The sequence below is a fragment of the Schistocerca piceifrons genome, chromosome 1, assembly GCF_021461385.2.
Source record: "Schistocerca piceifrons isolate TAMUIC-IGC-003096 chromosome 1, iqSchPice1.1, whole genome shotgun sequence".
Classification (NCBI taxonomy): domain Eukaryota; kingdom Metazoa; phylum Arthropoda; class Insecta; order Orthoptera; family Acrididae; genus Schistocerca; species Schistocerca piceifrons.
Genome location: NC_060138.1, coordinates 1,233,604,203 through 1,233,628,776, shown reverse-complemented (window position 1 = coordinate 1,233,628,776; position 24,574 = coordinate 1,233,604,203). Strand labels below are relative to the sequence as shown.

Sequence of the window (24,574 nt, the reverse complement as noted above, 5' to 3'; positions counted from 1 at the left end):
AAATTTAAATTGGCAGTCTACAATATGATAATATGACAAAAAGGACAGATTGATACTCTCTGCAAAGACAACACATTGACTTGCAGACAGGCACAGTGCAAAGACCATTACATATTGAGATTTCAGCCAAACCCTTCTTCAGAAAAGAACATGCGCACACAAGCACACACACACACATAGTGTGGTGGACAAGGGGGAGGAATAGCAAGGTATTGCTGGGTCAAGAGAAGAGCGCTGCCTGCCAGAGTGTGTGGGGACTAAATGGCAGCAGGACAAGGCTGCCAAGTGCGGCACTGGGAGGCTGTGGGGGAGGGAGGAAGGGGGCAGGTGATTGCAAAAAGAGAGGAGCAGAGAAGGGGAAAAGACTGGTGGGTGCACTGTCAGAGAGCAAGGAATGCAATGAGGCTTAGGGGACATGAAATGGGAGGAGGTGAATGGACAAAGCGGGTAGATACTGTTGGATGAAGGGTGTGGGGGCAATAGGTTACCATAGGTTGAGGCCAGGACTATTTCAGGAGTGGAGAATGTGTTGTAAAGATAACTCCCATCTGTGAAGTTCAGAAAAGCTGAGGATGGAGGAGAGGATCCAGATGGCCCAAGTTGTGAAGCAGCCATAGAAATCAAGTGTGTTATGTTCAGCCACATGTTGTGCCACAAAGTGGTTCACTTTGTGCTTGGCCACTGTTTGGTGGTGGCCATTCATCCTCAAGGACAGCTGGTTGGTAGTCATACCAATGTAAAAAGCTGTGTGGTGATTACATCAGAGCTGGCAAATGACATGTCTGCTTTCACAGGTGGCCTGGCCTCTGATGGGTTAGGATAAGCCTGTGACAGGACTGGAATAGGAAATGCTGAGTGTGTGGATTGTGCAGGCAAGGGGATGGGATGGGATTGGGAGTGGCAAAGGGATGTACTAGGATGTTGTGAAAGTTGGGTGGGTGATAGAGTGCCACATTAGGAGAGGTGGGAAGAATCGTGGGTAAGATGTCCCTCATTTCAGGGTGTGATGATTCAGTTGTTGCAGTTCAGGGCGGTATTGAGTGATGAAGGTGGTGTTCCTTTGTATATGGTTCTCGGAGGTGGTGGGAGGATTGGGAATGGTGGGAGGACTGGTGGTGTGTCAGGATGGCTGCTTCACAACCCAGCCCATTCAGATTCTCCCCTCCTCCACCAGATTTTCTGAGCTGTACAGGTGGCAGTTACCCTTAATACACATTCTCTCCTCCCAAAATTATCCCAGCCTTCTGTCCGATCACTTTCTCCCATTTCACATCCTGTCACCCTCATTGTGCACTGTTCTCTGCCAACATTCCCTCCAGACATTTCTCCTTGTCTGATCCTCTCCATTTCCACTCCCCTTTTCACCCCTCACTTCATCCCCCAATCCCCTGCAATGCTGCACATGGAAGGACAAGTTCTGCTATCATCGAATCCCTGAATGCTCTGCCAGACACAGCTCTGCTCTCACTCCAGCCATACCAGCTATTCCTTGCCTTTCTCCACTCCACTCCGGATTGCTGCTTTCATTTGAGGCGATAGTTGCATTCTGGCTGGTGCAGCTGGAGACAGTGGTCATATGTGTGTGAGGTGTACTTGCCTGCATGAATGTTTGTGTTTTATCTTTTCTGAAGAAGGCTTTGGCCAAAAGCTCAACGTGCATAAGTCTTTTTGCTGTGCCTATCTGAAACTTATGACGAGTAGTGATCTATTTTTTTTCATTATATTGTTTATATCTCAACCTGGACTTTCCCTTATATCTACTTCACATATTTATTACATCATAGTTCATGTTCTACTGCTTCAGACTGATTAATAATACAAGCAGTATGTAATACATAAGAATTCCCATGTAAAATTTTTTGAAGAGGATTAAACAATTTTTTGTCAAAATATAATTTTAATATATGTTGAGATCGTTCCACTTGCAATTTGTAGTGAGTTTGGTAGCTTGTTAAACCAAGTTAGAACAGTGATAAGTGAGCTTCAGTCTATGATTTTTAATTTTGTCATGGTGTTGCACTCATGCACATCACAATTTATATTTGCTTTATTTTGTGGCTGCAAAAATTTAAATGTATTTTAAAAGGTTTAAAGAATACATTGTTATGTATTCATGTTGCACAAGCCCTTCACACCAAGATTCTCTATGGCCTACTCTATGTATAATCCATATTGTCTTTTTCTGTCTAGTATTATTGTATGTATGTGTATGTCTGCTGCACATCTCCAAAATTCAGTCTCATACGTAAGAAAGGAATAATTTTTGCCTTGAAGCTCTTCAACCATATGTATACCAACAGATTTACAGGTACCATATTTTCAGAATTCTACGTACACTATTTACACTGGTGTAGCAGGAATTACCTCTTTTGAATGTCAATCACTAATTTGTACTGAAGTTCACTTTCTGGGCAGGATCAATGAAGTATTTAATTGTTTCTGTTACACTAGTCATTGCAAAAACTTCTATCTCTGTCTATTTTTTGCCATAGAAAAAGAGTGTGGTGGCATCTGCATATGCAGAAGGAATACCATGTTATTAATGTATATAAGGAAGAGAAAATGATCAAGAATGTAACCCAGAGGCATACTAGTGGATTGAAAATTTATCACTTTATCATATATTGCTTATGTAATTTTTGAAATTTACTTATGATTCATTGGATATGTGTCTAAAAGATGCTGAAATGGATCTGTAATGTTATAATGTCAGTTTTCTTAGAAGTAACCTGTTGGTTTTGAGTCAGACCCTTCTGTCAGGTCTAAAAAATATACCTTCAGTGTATCTTCTGGTCAAGCAGACAACCTACTTCATGAAAGAACTATGTAACTGCCGTGGTCCAGTGTAACTCTTCTTCTTCTCTTTTTTATCAGTACTCAATAAATGAGAGGTAACAAAGGAGGATTTAAGATGTCAGTGACATACCCTTGTGCCATCAGAGCTCATTCCAGTGCTGTCAGTGAAGACCTGAAGTCATACCCAGTAGCTCTTCAGATCGTGCTGCCAGGAAAAACACTGCTTTGTCTCTTCTAAACACCGGAAGAGTGGGACCTCTCCACGGGTTGCCATCATACTTCCTGAGAATGGTCGTCTAGTGTACTACAGAACCATGATTTATTGCTGAACACAATACAGTGCCTTCCCTCAATGGTTCATGCTTCCTGGCTATGGCGCCACTCCAAGCGCAGTTGTTTGTGTTACACAACAGCAACATAGGCATGGAACAGTAATTCACTAGTTTGGCTGCTGCCATGCTCTGATCAATGGTGCAGGATGACACAGAATGTTGAAAGGATTCCATTATTTACTTTTGGATGGTAGGCATGAGTGAGAAGGCATTATGACATGGTTTGTGCACAATACGGCAATCCTCCTGTGTGGTGGTTAGACAGGGTTGACCAGAACATTGACAATGAGTGTGCTTGCTCTCACATTCCCATGCAATCCAAAAGTGTGCCACTGCCAGATCTGAGTGCCCCACAAATATGAATATTGCATGTTTCAAGTGGTTAGCCAAGTGGAAATTCACATGAGTCCCCTTTCAAACTCTGCCAGATGCTAATAATGCTGTATGACGTGAGCATGCAGCAACTCTGTGGCCTTCACATGATCATTCAACATGTGATGCTGTTCATGCCCCTTATATACCCTACCAGGTATTGTAACAACACTAACAAGAGTAACACTAATGCACTCTTGTGGCTATTCTGTATGTCAAAGAGAATTGCATCTCTAATCATCAACACACCTGCTGATGGTGTGTATATGATGAAGCTATATTGACATTCAACCTTGTCTTCTGGGTGTTTCACTTCTTTTCCTTTTCTTTTTTTTCCAGGCAATGCATATGGAACTTAATTTTTTGAATAACTGCTTGGTATTACGATTATACCGTATTTAACTTTCCATCTGTTATATCAGTACACTCAGTGTCTGTCTTAACATGTTCCTATACTTCAATATTATGAAACGGATAGTTGCTACTCACCATATAATGGAGATGCTGAGTTGCAGAAAGACACAATGAAAAGACTGTTGGAAAGTTAGCTTTCGGCCAACAAGGTCGCATCAAAAATAGACAACACACACATGCGAACGCAACTCTCACACACATGACCACAGTCTCTGGCAGCTGGAGCCATACTCGGTTCATGTTCATCACTAGCTGCCAGAGACTGTGGTCATGTGTGTGTGTGTGTGTGTGTGTGTGTGTGTGTGTGTGTGTGTGTGTGTGTGTGTGTGTGCTGTCTATTTTTGACAAAGGCCTTGTTGGCCAAAGGCTAATTTTCCAACTGTTTTTTTTTTTTCATTGTTTCATGCAGCTATATTTGTTATTTTTAAGAAATGTTGAACTGTTCTTATTTTTCAGAACCACCTGATCCTCCACTTGATATTGAAGTGACTGAAATTAATAGTAGGTCAGCTCATTTGTCATGGCACAAACCATTTGATGGTCATAGTCCATTGACAGGATATCTAATACAGTACAAACGAGGTATCAGCCTTGCTAATGATTGGCAGCATGCAGATGTTGTCAACATCTCTATTCCCACAGGTCTGGGTAACTTAAGAACAAAAAAGTGAGTAACTACATTGCAACTTTTGCCCTTTGTATCATTGCTAGTTTCAGAAACAAATTTAGCATATTTCTACTCTTTAATGTCATTTGGAATAATTTTCTGAGGTTAAACATCACTTAGAAAATTGTACTGATTGGACAAAAACAAGGAATGAGAGTTACATTGGTGTTAACTTATATAGTAAGTGTCTCAGGGCAAACTAATGTAATCTTGACTTTGTGCCTCTTTGAGTTTGGTAGTGAATTACATGACAACTATTTTTTGGAAGTTTCTCACACATATTTTACTCACCCTAAGTTGTATGGATTGTCAAATGGTATTACAGTTTTGTTAGTGGTGAGTGTAATAAGACATCCTGTGAAACATTACTGAATGCCTTCTCTGAAAACTACCTAGAACAGATAGTTCAGAACCTCACTCATGATGGAATTATTTTGGATTTAATGGCAACAAATAGACCTGACCTCTTTGAGGATGTCCACATTGACACTGGTATTAGTAACCATGATGTGGTTATGGCAATAATGATAACCAAAGTATAAAAGACAACTAAAACAAGCAGAAAGATGTATGTGTTCAGTAAACTAAATAAAAAATCTGTATTTTCATATCTCAGTGAGGAACTTGAAACTTTCAGCACAGTGCAGGAGCATGTAGAGGAGCTATGGCTCAAATTTAAAAGAATAGTTAACCATGCACTGGCTAGATATGTACCTGGTAGAACAGTTTACAATGGGAGGGACCCACTTTGGTATACAGTCACTGTAGAGAAATGTCTAAAGAAACTGAGATTACTGCATAATAGGTGTAAAACAAAATGTAGGGCTATAAATCGAGAGATGCTGAATGAAACGCATATGGCTGTCAAGAGAGCAATGTGTGATTCCATCAATGACTACCATAGCAGAATGTTGTCAAATTATATTTCCAAAACCCAAAGAAATTCTGGTCATATGTAAAGACGGTTAGTGATGCCAAAGTTAGTATCCAGTCCCTAGTGAGTGGACAGGAACTGAAATTGAGGGTAGCAAAGCAAAAGCTGAAGTGCATAGCTCCATTTTCAAATGTTCCTTTACAAAGGAAAACCCAGGAGAATTGCCCCAATTTAATCCTCATAGCACTGAAAAGATGAATGAAACAAGTATTAGTGTCAGTGGTGTTGAGAAACAGCTGAAATTGTTAAAGCTGAACAAAGCTACAGGGGCCACTAGAATCCCTGAATCTGCAGCTGAGTTAGTCCCTCTTGTAAATACAATCTGTTGTATTCCTCAAACAAAAAACAGTGCCCAATTCTTAGAAAAAACACAGGTCACATCCATCTGCAAGAAGGGTAGTATCAGAAACCCACAAAATACCATCCAGTATCCTTGACATCAGTTTATTTTAGAATCTTAGAACATATTCTGAGCTCAAACATAATGAAGTATCTTAATGACCTGCTCAATGTCAACCAGCGCAAATTCTAACCTGTACTTTTCTCATATGATGTACTGAAAGCTTTGGATCAAGGAAGTCAGATAGATGCAGCATTTCTTGATTTCCAAAAAGGATTTGACTCATTACCACATCTATGCTTATTGTAAAACGTATGATCATATGGGGTACCACATGAAATTTGTGATGGGACTGAGGACATTTTGGTGGGAGGATGCAGCAGGTTGTCTTGGATGGAGAGTCATCATCAGATGTAGAAGTAACTTCAGGTGTCCCCCAGGAAAAAGTGTTGTGACCCTTCTGTTCATGTTTTATATTAATGACCTTGCAGACAATATTAATAATAACATCAGACTTTTTGCAGATGATGCATTTATCTATAATGAAGTACTATCTGAAAGAAGCTGCATAAATATTCAGTCAGATCTCCATAAGATTTGAAAGTGGTGCAAAAATTGGGAACTTGCATTAAATGTGCAGAAATGTAAAATTGTGCACTTCACAAAATGAAGAAACGTAGTATCCTATGACTATAATAGCAATGAGTCACTGTCAGAATTCACCAACTCATACAAGTACCTGGCTGTAACACTTTGTAGAGAAATGGTATGATTATGTTGGCTCAGTCATGGATAAAGTGGGTAGCAGACTTTGGTTTCTTGATAGAATATTGGGGAAAAGCGGTGAGTCTACAAAGGAAATTGTTTGCAGATCACTTATGCAACCCATCTTAGAATATTGCTTAAGCGTGTGGGACCTATTCCAAATAGAACTAACAGGGGACATTGAACGAATATAGAGAAAGGCAACATGAATGCTCAAATTTTTGTTCAATCCATGGGAGAATGTCATGGAGATGTAGAAAGAACTGAACTGGCAGACTCAAAGATAGATGTAAATATTCAAAGAAAGCCTACTGACAAAATTTTAATAACTGGCCTTAAATGATAACTCCAGGAATATACTACAACTTCTTATGTATCACTCCTTTAGGGATTGTGAGGAGGTTTAGTTAACCGCAGCATGCACAGAGGCAATTAAAAAGTCATTCTTTCCATGTTCCATAAGTGAATGGAATGGGAAAAAGCTCTTGAAGTTACTACAATGGTACGTATCCTCCACTGTGCACTTCACAATGGTTTGCTGAGTATAGAGGTGGAGGAAGTCTGCAGTGGGATGCCAATCCAAGTAGATTTGGAATGCAGTAGTCATTATACTGAGTACAAGATGGTGAAGATAGATTGTGTAAATGAGGAAGCAGACTAAAAGATTTATCAGTGGAAATCATAAAGTGATTGCATTCAAGAAGCAGGCTTATGTACAAGTAATAAGTGTGAAATAGACTAGCAAAGGAAGAGTGTGTGTGTAGACTGAAACACTACAGTTACTCCACAAACTTTAATTGTGATGAAATTCAGTCATTGATAGTGCTGTTTATCATTTTATGAGCCAGATTCCATTTACTATCTATGTTATTGTTCAAAGATGAGGAATGTGTGTAGGTCATAACCCTCATTAATAGCTTGAAGAATTACAAACACAGTTCGTTATAGACAACACAACTCAGTTGTTTGTTTGTGAAAATGTTTATTACATTTATAGAATCACCTGAAATAAATGTGGACAAATTTGACTCATAGCTGAACTAATCCATTTGCTTACATATTTAGAAATATATTACGTGTTTTCTTTTCAGCCATATCCTTCTGATATGATAACTCTCAGCAACTTGCACACTGATTTAGTACTCAAAAGCATTCAAATGCTCCACAAATTAAAATCCAGAAATTTGGAGGCAGTGGAAACTGTCCACCTCTTCCTATATTCATCTGTCACAGGATCTGTTATTTATAAAAGAACAGGCATTCATGAAAGCATATCTTCTGGCAGATCAGGTACAGTATTCTGTAAGACAGTATTGCAAGATCATCTGTTGAGCCTATGTGGAAGAACATGAGACCCTGCCAGATAGTCACCAGCAAGGTTAGCCAAAAAGTTGACTGAATATCTGTTGATAATGCTTTGCTTCAACATTTGTGGAGGATTCACTTCAGACCATACATGCTGAATGCAGAAATTTACAATCTGATCATGCTGAAATGCCATCTCATCCGTGAACAGCACAGTTACACATTGTTGAATAAACAATATGCACAAGTGTATCCAAGCAGGAAAATCAACTGCTGATAGTGCCTACATATGCTGTAAATAGTATGAATACAGCAGGTTATCATATAACAACCTCCAGACAGTCATGTGGCTACTTGTTGCACAGACATTAGGACCAGAATATGAAGAATTGCTTCCTCCATGCACTTATTGGGGCAATTACATTCTGTAAATAACCCTCTAAAAAGTATTTTAAGTAGTATGGCCATAATCTTATGCAAATCCATATATCAAAAGGCCATTTCCAAAGTCAGGATTTGTGTATACTACCATTGCACTGTATGCATATACATCTACATCTACGCACCTACTCTGCAAACTACTGTAAACTGCATTGCGCCATGTACCAGGGTTACATCCCATTACATTTGCGTACGACTACTTAAATGCCTCTTTGTATGTGTGGTACTTTGTCTAATATTGTCTTCATGGCCCCTAGGGGAACTATACAAAGAATGCTATTGTATATTCCTAGATTCCACACATAATACTGGTTCTTAAGCTTTGTAACTAGGCTTCCATGAAATAATTGTCCTGTATATTAAAAAAAATGCCAGTTTTGGTTTTTCATCATTTCTGTGACCCTGTTCCATGGATAAAACAAATAATTCATGATTTGTGCTGCCCTTCGTTGAGCCCACTCAACATACCCACATAGAATTATTTGGTATGGGGTCCCAAACACTTCAGCAATATTCCAGAATGGATCACATGAGGTTTCATAAGCAGTCTCCTCTGTAGAGTGATTTCTTTTTCACAGGATCCTACCAATGAACTGAATTCTGTCACCTACCTTATCTATAAATAAGCTTTTGAAGTCATTCCATTTCCTATTCTTACAAATTGTTTCATCAAGGTATTTGCATTAGTTGACTAGTTCCAATTGTAAGATTGATATTGTAGTTACAGGATACTACATTTTCTCATTTTGTGAAGTGCAAAGTTTTACAGTTTTGAATATTTAAAGCAAGTTGCCAATCTGTCTGTGACTTTGAAATCTTACCAAGTTCTGACTGAATAAAAAAGTAAAGCAGTGCTCACAGATTAGAATGTAGGCCTGTTCTGAGTGGCCAACTATTGCCTACAAGGCAGTATGAGGAGCAATATATGATCATTGGACATGTGATCAGCATGCCGCCAATCCCTCCAGCCATTATTGCCAGTAGATGAATCCTAGTAACACTGCTGTTTCTTTATTCAAGCAGTTCCTCATTTTGCCTCTTAGAGGTTGAGTCGACCCCGTACCAGACCTCTCCACATCAGAAAAAAATCTGAGGCAGTGCCAGGAATTTAACATGGGTAATTCCACACCAAAGGTAGCACTGATAACCTTTCAGCTACAGAGGCAGTCTCTGACTGAATATTTTGCAGCTTATTTCAGATAGCACTTCATTATAGTTAGTAACATCATTTACAAAAAGTCTGAGGTTACTATTAATATTATCTCTCAGGTCATTAGCAAACAATATGAACAGCAAAGGTCCCAAGACACTTCCCTGGCCCATTCCTGAAGAAACTTCTACACTTTTCAATGACTCTCCATCCAAGATAATATGCTGCATCCTCCCTACCAATAAATCCTCAATCCAGTCAGAAATGTTGTTTGTACCTCATATGACTGCACTTTCCTTAATAAAAATTGATGTGGCACTGAGTCAAATACTTTTCAGAGGTCAAGAAATATAGCATCTGTCTTATTGACTTGATCCATGAAGTCATGTGAGAAAAGTGCAAGCTGACTTTCCCAAGACTAACTTTTTCAGATTCCGTGTCAACCATTAAGTTAATACACTCTATGGGTGAGTTGCACATTCTGTCTCAAATTCATTTAGTAAGTGTAAAAGCATAATGAAGATTGTCATCCACAACACTTATGGCAGATACTGTAAAAGAGACTTTATGCATCATGAAGAGATAAGCTGTTAAAATCTCATTCTCAACGTTTTAGGAAGATATTTAGTCAACATATAGATTTAAAAGCAAGGAAGTAAATGAGGTCAATGATTGACATCTTGGAAAGAAAGGACTGTGGAAGAAGTTTAAAGGGTGATGTTTTGAAGAACGGGAAATGTGGGTCTAGCAAATACTTGAGTTCACATAGTACATATTAAAACCACTAAAAATTCTTCCATGTCGAATACTTCCCACCTCTTTTAAATCAAACATCTCTCCCTAAAAGTCTTTCCGTGAATGAACACTGCTGATAAACTATCTTTATTAAAATACACTAGTGGTCATAAAGGGCATTCACAAATAGGGCAACTGAGGCCCTCCACAAACATGACACTTACATCATATTTCCTTGTACAGGGTATATAAAAAAGAATCATCCAATTTGGCATGTCTCTATTTCTGAAACTAATAAACATATGCAATGAATTTTATTTTTTGATGAATGGGAAACTCAAACAGTTTTTTTTCTATGCCTTTTCATAGGTTTTCAGAATGCCCCCAATGAGATGCATGGCAGACATCAATGCGGTACTCAGAGTCTTCCCAGACAGCAGCAAGCATGTCCTGAGTTACAGCTGCCACAGCTGCCTTTATGTGATGCCTAAGTTCATTCATTGTTGTTGGTAATGGAGGCACATAAGTAGAGTCTTTTATAAACCCCCACAAGAAATAATCACTCACAATCAGGTCCGGTGACCTTAGAGGCCAGTAATGTCAGGCTGAATCATTTGGTCCTGTGTGACGAATTCGTCATTCAGTAATACTTTGATTTAAAAATTCTCACACTTCCAGTGTGGCAGTGCCCTATTCTGTTGGCAAATGAAGTTGTTGAAATCAATCTCCAACTGTGTGAAAAGAAAGTTCACAAGCATATCAAGATATGTGCTACTTGTAACAGTGTTCTTGGCAAAGAAAAATGGACCATACACCTTTTCCCATGAAACTGCACAAAACACCTTAAATTTTGGAGAGACCCTCCCATGTTGTACAACTTCATGTGGTTGTTCTGTACCCCATATTCTCACATTATGACAGTTCACCTTGCCATTTAAATGGAATGGTGCCTCATCACTAAACACTAAGCATGGAACAAAACTGTCATCCTCCATCTTGCCAAGAATGATATTACAGAACTCTACACATTTCACAAAGAGAATTTTGTGTGGTTTCATGTGTAAATGTTGACACAATACATGCCAGATGGACATTGGGGGCACGTTAAGCTTTCAAGCTGCATGGCGAACGGATTTCTGCGGACTCCTTATGTAACTATGACAGATGCAATCCACATCTGTGTCAGACAGTGGGGATGGCCAGGCGATTTGACTTTACATAAACAACCTGTTTCTCAGAATTGTTCTTACCATCATCTAATTCTCTGTGCTGTGGGAGGATCCACACCATACCTTGTATGGAAGTCACAATGTACAGTTATCACTGACCCACACTGTGCAAAACGTAGAACATAGAACACTTTCTGTTGTCCTGACACCATTTTTACTAGAACTGAGGTGGGCAAACACTGCTGCTACCTATGAGAAACCATGTAAAACTTGAGAGTCTTTCCAACAGTACATTGTTCATGCACATATCTCAAATAACATAATAGTTATGATTTTTTAAATTGGATGATGCTTTTTGATACACTCTGTATTTGGAAAATTTGTCATGGTGCTCTGTCTAAATGACAGAGCAGTATGACACGTGGACATGATAAGTGACTACACGAACTGCCACCAGAAAAACTTTGCATGGGCAAGACAGTGGTTGATGAATTATTAAAGGCTGATATAGTCAGACTTTTGGACAGTTCATGGACTTCAACCACAAAACTAGTGCCAAAAAAAGATGGTAATTTTTGTTTATGTGGTGACTATAGAATTATTAATGCACGTTCCACAGTTGTCAGTGACACAATACCAAATATCCAGGACTTTACCCACATCCTTGCAGGAGAATCTGTCTTCAGTGTTCAGGACTGCACACAAACTTACCACCAGATACCAGTAAGCACAAAAGATGTGCAAAAGCCAGAAATCATAATACCTTTTGGATACCTTGAATACCTCTTTACTCCATATGCCCTCAAAAATGCAGTCCAAGTATGGCAACAGTTTTATCTCATCACACCATCATCAGACCACAGCAGTCACCTTCCACAAGTGCTCTGCACTATGGGGGAAAGGGGTATCTGTGGGGACATAATGTTGTATAACTTTATTGACAATCAATCTGGCTTTATGGTGGACTTTCTTTGATGTTATTATGTGTAGTCAGTATGCTCTATGGTTCTGATGTGTGTAGACATACCTTATTATTATGTACCATTTGAGCAAAGAACGTACTGTTATCCCATATTGTATCATGTTATATGTCCTCCACACCATATCCTGCCTCATACTCTGCTACCATTTTGGCTGCTTCACACAGTGCCCAAGTAAGAGATGACAATGTTGCTCCATAAATGAACCCTATTCTATTTAACTGCCCTTCTGCTATGCTTATCTCAATGACAGCCTCATGTTTTCCCAGGATAATGACACACACAACTCTCACCTCAAAAAAGTTGTTGATGTACTTACAGCAAAAAACCATAATTAATGATTAAAAAAGCCAACTCCGACAACTGAGGTTACTTTTCTCAGTCATTCTGTAGGCATCTGCCCTGTATTACAACAAACTGAACTCATCCACAACCTACCACTTCCACAAGATTACCAGGAATTACATTGATTTCTAGGGATGATCAATTTCTATTGCACCACCGCCCACAGGGAGCCACTCTTAGGTCCCATTTGCAATGGCCCTCAAAGAAAAAAACACTAATGGTAAACAGAAGCTGACATGGGCCACCAACATCCAGAAAGTCTTTGACTAGCTCAAAGACTGTCTCACTCTGGCATCGGCTCTGGCACACCCACTTCCCTAAGTGCAGTTAACCACTATGTCATGTGTGAATAATTTTGATACTGGTGCAGTTCTCCAACAGGAAGTGGCAGGCCTACAGCATTCACTTAGATTTTTTTCATGAAAACTGACTCCTTCTCAAAGCAAATGATCTGTCAGTGACTGTGACTCCATTAGGGAAACTGTCAATTTGAGGATGATGTAGAAAGCAGGTGAATAAGTCATCTATACAGGCCACTGACCACTAACAGACTCAGTCAGCAACCCATCAAAAGACTTGTGCCCCAGACGTTTACACCACCTAGATTACACTGCACAATTTAAAACTGACATACATCCCTTTAAAGGTGTGGACAATTTTGTCACCTGTCACCTCTCATGGATCAATGTCATCTCCACACCAGTCAACTATGATAAATTCACGGAGGCTCAACAACAGGATAAACGGCTCCAAGATCTCCTCAATGGTGCAACTACTAATCTTAAAATCAAACATTTGTTTGGTATGGGGCACACCAAGGCAGATGTTGTGTGATGCGTCACAGAACTGAACTCATTCCTTTGTACCTCAACTGATAATCTTCAATCAGCTGCACAACTTGCTATATACCATTGTTCAACTGATGGGACATTCGTTACAGATTGTTTTCTGTAGCTGGATGTCAAGAAAGATTGCAAGGAGTGGACAAACACATACATAACTTGTCAAAAAATCAAAGTGGAACACTACACACCACCATCCCCCAGACAGTTTAAAACATGAAAAGGGCAGTTCCAACATGTGCACCATGTCCTGGTGGGATCCCTCCCTGAATCTCAGGGTTATCGATACATCCTTTCAATCAGCAGCCATGTCATGCGGTGATTAGAAGGCATTCTCATCCAATACATATCAGCAGAATAAACAGCCCAAAGCATCACTGACACTTGGATTTCCCAGTGTGGGTGTCCAGTTCCCATAAACACCACCCAAGGCTGACAGTATGAATCTGCCCTGTTCAGTGATCTATGTAACCTCTGCGGCACTTGTCATTACCAAACTATTGCTTATCGCCCACAGAGCAATGGCCTTGTGGAGATATCGCATCACACACTAACAGCTACCCTGGTGTGCCATGATGGTCACTGGACAGAAGCTTTACTGTGGCTGCTTTTAGGTATATGCACCACCTACAAAAGTGGGCCTCCCTCACTGATGTTGTGTATGGCGAGCCGCTTGCCCTTCCTTTCCACCAACTTCATGCTACAGGTGCAGCTGGCAGAAAACCACTGAACTTCCCACATCATGACCAGGGTAAAAGAACACATTGTACAGCTGAAGATATCATCTCCAAAATCTCACAGCCCCCTAAAGTTTTCACCCACAAGCTACTCGCAGACTGCACCCATGTCAAGCTTCACGAAGATATCATTCAGACCATGTTACTGCCTCCCTGTACAGATCTGCAAAAGATTCTAAAATTTAGCACACATACATTCACAATCCTACTGAATGGAAGATCCAGCACAGTATCTATCAACTGTCTGAAACCTGTGTGGATGCTTCAGGATGACCCATCCACCAATGGCACAGCAACCTCCACCACCCAAGATGACAACTAGACTAGACAAACTGTGACTGTCAATAATTTCCTAGTACGACTCAACTCCAAAGGCATCCTACCCAATTACCTTGGCATCAAACTGACCAGTATGTTTCTGGTCATCAAATGTCAACATCCTGAACACAATGGTGGGAATGGTTTTATCAACTGGGATTTCATATGTTCCTACGAACTGTCCGGTGGCATGGACATGGCAGCCATGACATTTTGGCTGTTCTCCAATGGTCTCCTCACAATCATTGTCCCCAGAACATCACACCCCTCTGCCACCACAGTCGAGGAACAACTGACATTCCGCTTCAGTCCCATTGTGGGAGGGCATGACGCCTACCTGTATGCCTGTAAGATTACCAATTTGATGTTGTGTGATGGGAGCCAGACCACAATTCCTCCAACACATCTAACCTGGATGCCATCCTGCCCGATGCCCATGACGCATCACCCACCACCACACTGCTGTACAGATGCCATCTTATCGCAACGTTAATGGACCTTCTAATCACCCACATTAAGGGCATTAGGGAGGTGGGGATGGTTACTATTTTGTGTAATCACACTGACAATAAATCTTGGTTCAAAATGAACTATCTTTGGAGGTGATTGTGTGTAGTAAGTACACCTTATGGTTTACACTCGCACAGACGTGACTTGTTAGTATATACCATTTGAGCAAATAAAGATTGTTGTTCCATATCATGTCTTGTGTCATCTGCACCTTATCCCACCACACGGACCTTTAACCTCATACTCGGCTCTTATCTTGACTGGTGTCCATGGTTCCCAGGAAAGAGATGACAGTGTTGCTCTGTAAATGAACAATATCTTTGATGTTTTTATGAAACTTTTTACTGCTCATATATTAGTTGATGTGATTAATAAGCTGTTCTCTTAACAACTTTTATTTCTGCATTCACAATTGTTCTTCATCTTTAGTGTAACACATAAGAAATAAATCAAGAATTTTCAGAAGATATTATTTGCTCTCAGTAAATGATGTTGTTACGTTTCAGTGTTGATTCTAAAAGAATGACAGTTATAAGGAACTTACATCCAGCAACTACCTACCAGTTCAGAATGCTTGCCATGAATGCTATTGAATCCAGTGCCTTCACAGACCCACTTACTGTAAAAACCCAAGAAGAAGGTAATGTCAAGAAACAGCCTGTTAAATATATGTTACTGACATACATCATATTGCTGAAAGTTCTTAATACTTATGTGAAACATAAATACAAAATAATATTTGTTTAATTCTCAAGTGCACTAATTTTCATTTTTAATGATACTTTAGCTCCAGTAGGACCGCCTCAGGATGTACATGCTGAAATTATTAAACCTGATGAACTGCTCATTACCTGGAAGGTATGTTTTCACTTATTTCATTAAATATCCATATCATTGTAAATAATTACTTGTAGAGTATCAATTACAACATTTTAAAGACTACATATTAATTTTCTCACTGTCTGAAACATAATACAGTACAATAATTAACTTTGCACATAAACTGATATGAATAAGTTGTATATTAATTGGCATAATCCGTTTTAGCAGAAGTTGCAATCATTATCAGGCAACTGACATTTGGATAAATGCTTTCATTAGGATATCAGGACACAAATCTGAAGTTTCATACACATTTCATAATACTTATAATGGAAGGAAACATTCCACGTGGGAAAAATTATATATAAAAACAAAGATGAGGTGACTTACCGAACGAAAGCGCTGGCAGGTCGATAGACACACAAACAAACACAAACATACACACAAAATTCAAGCTTTCGCAACAAACTGTTGCCTCATCAGGAAAGAGGGAAGGAGAGGGGAAGACGAAAGGAAGTGGGTTTTAAGGGAGAGGGTAAGGAGTCATTCCAATCCCGGAAGCGGAAAGACCTACCTTAGGGGGGAAAAAAGGACAGGTATACACTCGCACACACGCACATATCCATCCACACATACAGACACCGTGTCTGTATGTGTGGATGGATATGTGTGTGTGTGTGTGTGTGCGAGTGTATACCTGTCCTTTTTTCCCCCTAAGGTAAGTCTTTCCGCTCCCGGGATTGGAATGACTCCTTACCCTCTCCCTTAAAACCCACTTCCTTTCGTCTTCCCCTCTCCTTCCCTCTTTCCTGATGAGGTAACAGTTTGTTGCGAAAGCTTGAATTTTGTGTGTATGTTTGTGTTTGTTTGTGTGTCTATCGACCTGCCAGCGCTTTTGTTCGGTAAGTCACCTCATCTTTGTTTTTATATATAATTTCATAATACTTATATCCATATTTGCTGAATTTAGAAATATTTGTTTCTTGTTCACAAGGTAGTGTTTATCAAATTTGATGGTTACTATTGTTGATTTCACACGCATCATTCAATGTAGCCTCTGAGTTTGTATCACACATTATGTGCGCAGAAGATACCAACATTGTAATAGACAATGGGAGTGGTCCACTAATAGGAGACTGATGCTGGCATAGCTATATAAATTAAACTCAAATGCCACACGCATGAAAGCTCATCACCTTAGAACAGCTTGACTAACTTTTTTCCCTGTTATAGTCAGGATAAGGTTTGCATGAAAGAAAATTTTTGGAAAATCCACCATAAAAGTCGAAAACTAAAATCAGTTGTGAAAGATCATCACTTGAGAATGGTCTGACTGATTTGCTTGACTCTTTTTTGTTGTGTTCAGAATTGTGGACAGTAACGGTACCTTTGGTGTAAAAAAAAAAACAAAAAAATTGTGCATTCGGTTTGACAGCTCTGCTTTCACATTTTGTCATAACAAAAATATTCAGTTTGACAGTTATATACATAATATGTAAAGACATATGTAATATATAAAGGGAAATGTTGTTAGCGAAAATCTCAAAAAATTCTTGATCAATTTACTACAAATTTTTACACAACATAGGCTATATGTGTTTGTAGCATATATGTGCTATATACGTATATATGTAAAATGTAAAGGGGAAGCATTGTTACTGTTGTGGCTGTGCCCTCTTGTAAAGTTTTGTTTTTCCTGGCTGGATGGGGAGAGGATGGTATGATAAGTGTGTGGTCTGTTTCCTCTCACTATAACACAAAATGCACATGTGGTTAAAATACACTTTATTGCAGGAACCAATTGAGTACTTAACTTCAGTGATGTCAAATCTGAAGTTCTGTGGTTAACAGCAATCAAATAACTTTTACTAATTCTTGAATCTTGTCTATGTCCATATCACAATTATATACAATGACTAATGTTCCCTTACAGTTAGCTAAGGTGTGAGGTGGCGACTATCACTGTGGAAGACTGTCCTGCAAAGTCAATATGCACTCATTGCCATAGCGATTGAGTCTTAGGCCAAGCTGCGAATGTCTGTGGTGGAGCTGATTGATTGTCCATTTATGCACTACACTGTGACATCATCTGTTCAGTATGGGTGTCCATGTCCTGCTAAGTACAGTGCTTGCACACTAACTGTTTAGTGTGAACAATTCCCCAATGTCCTTGGTGAAGCAGTTGTAACACATCCTTTTGCAACACTGTGGGAATGAGCGCACACGATTGTCCACTGTCAGATTGTAGTAAGATCACACCTTGGTGTACTCAAAGGTTATGCCAATGAGCAAAGTATTGGTGCATTACGGAGTTCTGAATACTGTTCAATGAATGAGCCCAAGATGTGTGAATGTAATGCAACAAAATCTTCAGATCGGTGTCCACTTCCATGGCCTTTGGAATTTTTCTCTAATTCAGTGGAAAATATTGGAGCAATTCAAAGTCCTGTGCATCGATCTGGCAACAAGATGCATCAGAGGAATCAAAATCAGAGTCAGGGCCAATCGGAAGGTGAGGAAGGGCATCTGCATTGCCATGCTGTGCCGTAGGTCTGTACACAATTTCGTACTAATACTGGGATAGAAGCAAAGCCCAGTGTTAACAACTTTTGAGCAGTATGTGTGGGAACCGGCTTTGACGGATGTAACAAAGACTGCCAAGGTTTGTGATCTGTCACTAAATAGAACTTGTGGCCAAATAGATAGTGATGAAATTTTGTCACACCATACAAAATAGTGAGAGCCTCATTTTCAGTTTGTGAATAAGTGCCCTGAGTTTGAATTAACAACTTTGAGTCAAAAGCAATAGGTCTCTTTTGTCTTGTGCACCAATTTTGTGTGAAAGCACAGCGTTGATTCTGTAAGAGGAAGCATCTACTTGCAAGACCACTGGTTTGGCCAGATCGAAATGTACTAAACATCTGTCACTGAGCAAGGCATTTTCGAGTTTCTGAAATGAGTTGTGACACTGTTTGGTCCACACAAAAGGCACATTTTTCTAATGCAAGTGGTGCAATGGAGCTGCGATCTGTGAAGCGTTCAGAATGAGACAGATGTAGTACGTCAACTTGCTTAGCACTGACTGCAGTTCAGTTACATTACAAGGAACAGGCAGGTCATGGATTGCAAGCAAATGAGATTGAATGGGGTGCACACCCTCACTGTTTATCACATGACTAAGTACTGTAGTTCTTTCTGAAGAAAGTCACACTTTTTGAGCAGCACTTGAGTCCTGCATCTGATAACACCTGAAAAAGAGTATGCAAATTGGCAATGTGGTCCTCTGGCAGATCACCTGAGACAATAATATCAAGGTAATTTGAACAGAACAGCACTTGAGCAGTCAGCTGTTCCAAGAGACATGGCAGGTGTGAAGGCACTGCCGAAGGACAAATGCAAATACTTGAACAGGCCTAAGTCCCTTTTAACAACAACATTTGCTGTGGTTCTTCGTCTAGTGGTATTTTCAAATAAGAATCACACAAATCTATCTTAGAAAAGTAATGGCCTGCACGAAGTCTGTCCATGAGTTCCTCAACGCAAGGTAATGGATAAGTGTCAATTATTGTTTGTGGATTGACTGTAGTTTTGAAGTCAACACAATTGTGAATGTGACTAGTAGGCTTGGGCATCAAAACCAATGGACTTTCACACTGACTAGCTTGTGTTGGAGCAATCATACCATTGTCTTGCAATTCCTTTAATTCACTGGCTACTTTGTCTTGCAAAGCAGTGGGAACGGGCTGAGCCTGAATAAACTTAGGCTGTGCATTGCCTTTCAGGGCAATGTGTGCTACAGAATTATTAGCTTTTCCAAGTCTATCAGAAAAGAGTTCAGGAAATTCCTTAAGAAAACTAGCTACACTGTCTTTTGGATTAAAAGCAGTCACTGAAAGTACATTGTCATGGATGCTAAGGCCAAACAAGTCAAGCGAATCTAAGCCAAAAATATTTTCACTGCCGCTTTATTGCAACACAGTAACTCTCACTGTCCTAGTGAGAGATTTGTAAGTGCAGGCAAACTACACTGTCCAAGTACTTGAATTTCCTGTCCATTGTATGAAGTGAGGTGTGTGCTAGATTTTGACAGGCATGGTGAGCCTAACTGTTCACACGTGGCACAATTAAGCAAAGTTACAGAAGCACCTGTATACAATTGAAAGTCAACACACCAGCCAGCAATTTCTAATGTTACAAATAGTTTGTTGGAATGGTGTCGCACTGCACTGGGGAGAGGTGAGAGCACAACCTTACTTGAATTACTGCAAGAACCTGTAGTTGGTTTTGTAAACACTGCATTTACATAATGTGCTTGAGACCTGTTGTTGTGAGAGCAGGCAGAATTGGCATTATTTTACCATTGCGAGCAAACTACCTGGACATGGCGAGCTGCATGATCGGCAATCTTGCCGCTTTTGGGAAGCAAAACAGCAAGGGCAAGACTTCACTAGATGTACAAGCCTGGCTGCTTGTTTACTAGGCTGTCTGTGCATGTGTGTGCGTCCACATTGTGGTGGCTGAGTAGGGCAGTCGCGGGCAAGAGGTGACTTGATCCAACAAATTGGAACCTGATCAAATTCATCGGCAGCTATGGTGCTGGAATCAAATTGTTCTAAAACTTGCAACATGTGATGGAGTAGAGGATCTGAGTACTTGACAATCTGTTCTCTTATTCTGCTATCAGGGACATTGTATGTGATCACATCACAGATCATTATGTCACTATAAAAGTTGCCACAACTAGACTTGAACTCACACTTTCTAGCGAGACCCTGTAATTTGGTATACCAATGATGATATATCTGTTCTGGCTTTTTCTTGAGGTGAAAGAATTGAAATCTGTCTGCCATGATAATAATCTGCTGACTTAATGCACTTACTACTTCTTCATAGGAGAGTGCATCAGGAGACGATGCAGGAAAGAGTTTTTGAATGAAGCAACACACAGGGGTTCAGACATGAAATAATGAGAGTTCTCAGTACCTTGAATTCGTGGACTTGACAGTGGGCATGGAAGTGGGTAAGATGTTCAGCCCATTCCTTTTCTTTTCCATTGAAGTGCCAAAATGGTGGATTATTGTTTGGTGGCACTTGTGGGATTGGTTGGTTGGTCAGTTGGGCAGCTGATGCAGCTTGTACGGCAACAGATTGCTCTACAATACACAGCAAAGTGGCAGCTTGCTGGGTCTGATACTGAAAAATCTGATTTAATTCCAGAGCAGGAGCAGTCTGCAGCTGAGGCGCTGGGGCAGTGGGTGGAGGGGGTGTGGTAGCCATTCTAATGCTAACAAATTACAGCAAAATATGAAAAAGACAAATAGAAAAGCAATGTGCAAAGCCTCTGAAAAGAGAAATAGATTAGTTCTGCAGCTCCTCTCCTGTAATACATGCAATAACAAGCACAAATAAGCAAATAGAATCACTGTAATGACGGCTCCCCTGCAACAACCTGGAACACATGAATAGCAAACAAAACTTGTTGATCAAACTCGTTGCCACTTGTTGTGGCTGTGCCCCTTGTAATGTTTTGTGGTTCCTGGCTGGATGAGGAGACAGTGGTATCATAAGTGTGTGGCCTGTTTCCTCTCACTACAACACAAAAGGCACATGTGGTTAAAATACACTTTCTTACAGGGACCAATTGAGTACTTAACTTCAATGATGTCCAATCTGAAGTTCTGTGGTTAACAACAATCAAATAACTTGTACTAATTCTTGAATCTTGTCTGTGTCCATATCACATCTATGACTAACATTCCCACACAGCTAACTTTTATTTATTTATTTATTTATTTATCTTACAGCTCAAAACATGTATTTAACATGCATGGGCAATGTTATAATAATTACATTTAGATTATTGATACACAATATAAATAGGTTACATGCTATTAAGTAAAAGATCACTTAAGTATATTTAACATAGCAGTCCTGAGGTCAAATCATGTCAGCACCATACTGTATGAGCACTTCAATATAAGCCATTTTTTTAACTCGTTTTTAAAAATTCTACCAGAAAGCTGTTTCAAGTTGTTTGGCAGAGAATTATAAAATATTGCTCCCTTAATGAATGGGATATTTGTTGTTAGATTCAATCATCTGCTCACCATATGAAAATCTGATTTGTGTCTTGTATTGTAATCATGGATTTCCATATTCCTGTTTGTCACTTTTTTGTCTTTTTTCACTAATAATATTGATTGAAACATATATACTGCATAGATAGTCATAATATTAAACTTAATAAACAGGTTTTTACATGAAGTTCTGGGTCTTACTTTTACCATAGTTCTTATTACTCTTTTCTGCAATACAAATACCCTTTTTATATTGTATAGGCTACACCCACCCCACAATACAATTCCATAATATAGATGGGGATACACCAACCCAAAATACGCTATTTTTATTGCTTCGATATCTAAATATTGAACTAATCTCCTTAGTAAATACAGACTAGATGTTATTTTACCCCAGACATGATCTATTTGCTGATTCCACGAAAGTCTGTCATCTATATATATATCCCCAGAAATTATATATAAAAACAAAGATGAGGTGACTTACCGAACGAAAGCGCTGGCAGGTCGATAGACACACAAACAAACACAAACATACACACAAAATTCAAGCTTTCGCAACAAACTGTTGCCTCATCAGGAAAGAGGGAAGGAGAGGGGAAGACGAAAGGCAGTGGGTTTTAAGGGAGAGGGTAAGGAGTCATTCCAATCCCGGGAGTGGAAAGACTTACCTTAGGGGGAAAAAAGGACAGGTATACACTCGCACACACGCACATATCCATCCACACATACAGACACAAGCATACTGTTGTAAATGAGGACATTCAGGAAAATACCTGTTCAGAATGTAAATTTCTGGGGATATCAATATAATAATATGTATGCTTGTGTCTGTATGTGTGGATGGATATGTGCGTGTGTGCGAGTGTATACCTGTCCTTTTTTCCCCCTAAGGTAAGTCTTTCCGCTCCCGGGATTGGAATGACTCCTTACCCTCTCCCTTAAAACCCACTTCCTTTCGTCTTCCCCTCTCCTTCCCTCTTTCCTGATGAGGCGACAGTTTGTTACGAAGGCTTGAATTTTGTGTGTATGTTTGTGTTTGTTTGTGTGTCTATCGACCTGCCAGCGCTTTCGTTCAGTAAGTCACCTCATCTTTGTTTTTATATATAATTTTTCCCACGTGGAATGTTTCCTTCTATTATATTGATATCCCCAGAAATTTACATTCTGAACAGGTATTTTCCTGAATGTCCTCATTTACAACAGTATTTTTATTTGAGCCGCTTGTCTTAAAATAAATTAAATTAGTTTTGTTAATATTGGCCCTCAGGTTTTCTTTTTCAAAATGTGTTTGGGCTTTTTCAATTAAATTCTGTACCACTGAATTTAGGTCATCATTACTACATGCCCAGCAAACTCCAGAGGTGTTATCAGCATACATAGTAATATGATGACTGGTGTCTAATACTTTTGAGAAATCATTCACGTAGCAAATAAACAAGAAGGGGCCCAAGATAGAGCCTTGTGGCACACCAAAATTTATATTTCTTATCTTTGATCTTCTTTTTTCGATTACCTCTCCATTATCATACACAACTTCTGTGCATTGTTGTCTATCTTTAAGGTAAGATTCTATTAAAAGCAACAGTTTCCCACTGACACCATTATAAGCAAGTTTACTTAAAAGAGTGCCATGATGGACTCTGTCAAACGCTTTGGAAAGATCTAAAAACACTCCTGCCATTTCATAACCCTCATTTATTTTCTCCATCGGACAGTGTGCAAACTGTACTGCTGCAGATATGGTGCTCCGACCACTTCTAAAGCCGTGTTGGAAATCTCCTATTAAGTTGTTCATATTATAGTGCTTGATTAAGATTTCTAGCATTATTTTTTCAATTAATTTACCAAACACTGAGGTTAAGGCAACTGGTCTGTAGTTCTGTGGTTGTTTTCTTTCTCCTTTTTTATATAAGGGTTTAACTATAGCAAGTTTCAGTTTCTTCGGAAACACTCCTTCTTCAAGTACACAATTTATTAACTAAAGAAGCGAGGTGATGACTATCACTGTTTAGGTTTTCCGTGATTTCCCTAAATCGTTTCAGGCAAATGCCGGGATGGTTCCTTTGAAAGGGCATGGCCGATTTCCTTCCCAATCCTTCCCTAACCCGAGCTTGCGCTCCGTTTCTAATGACCTCGTTGTCGACGGGACGTTAAACACTAACCACCACCACCACCACTATCACTGTGGAAGGCTAGAGCACAGTGCGACATATTAAAGAGCAACACAACTGATTCCTGATGCATCATACTGAGGTGCTGAGATTGAGAAATTGACTGCTCAGTTGGTATCAGTGGCCTATATTCACACTCCCTAGTGGGCATTATCAATGTGTAGCTTGGGGGTGTGTTTTGGTCTTCTTTTGTCATATGCGCACCTATCAGCACCTGCCATACCATACAATGTTTCCTAGTGCTGACCGGTGTGCTGGCGAAGGTGTACACCAGCATCGTTATCACAAATCTCGAATAGTTCTTGACTGATTTACTTCCAATTTTTAAATGATTCTGTAATGAACA

At 39.6% G+C, this 24,574-nt stretch overlaps 1 protein-coding gene across 1 annotated transcript in view; it reads left to right on the top strand.

Annotated features, from left to right (window-relative positions):
- The window catches only part of LOC124780139 (Down syndrome cell adhesion molecule-like protein Dscam2), a 513,871-nt gene that overhangs the window by 292,719 nt on the left and 196,578 nt on the right, over window positions 1-24,574 (top strand). The window contains exons 16-18 of the mRNA XM_047253759.1: window positions 4,371-4,581; window positions 15,659-15,792; window positions 15,940-16,010. Of these exons, the coding sequence (XP_047109715.1) occupies window positions 4,371-4,581; window positions 15,659-15,792; window positions 15,940-16,010 (416 nt within the window). The remainder of the gene's footprint in view (window positions 1-4,370; window positions 4,582-15,658; window positions 15,793-15,939; window positions 16,011-24,574) is intronic.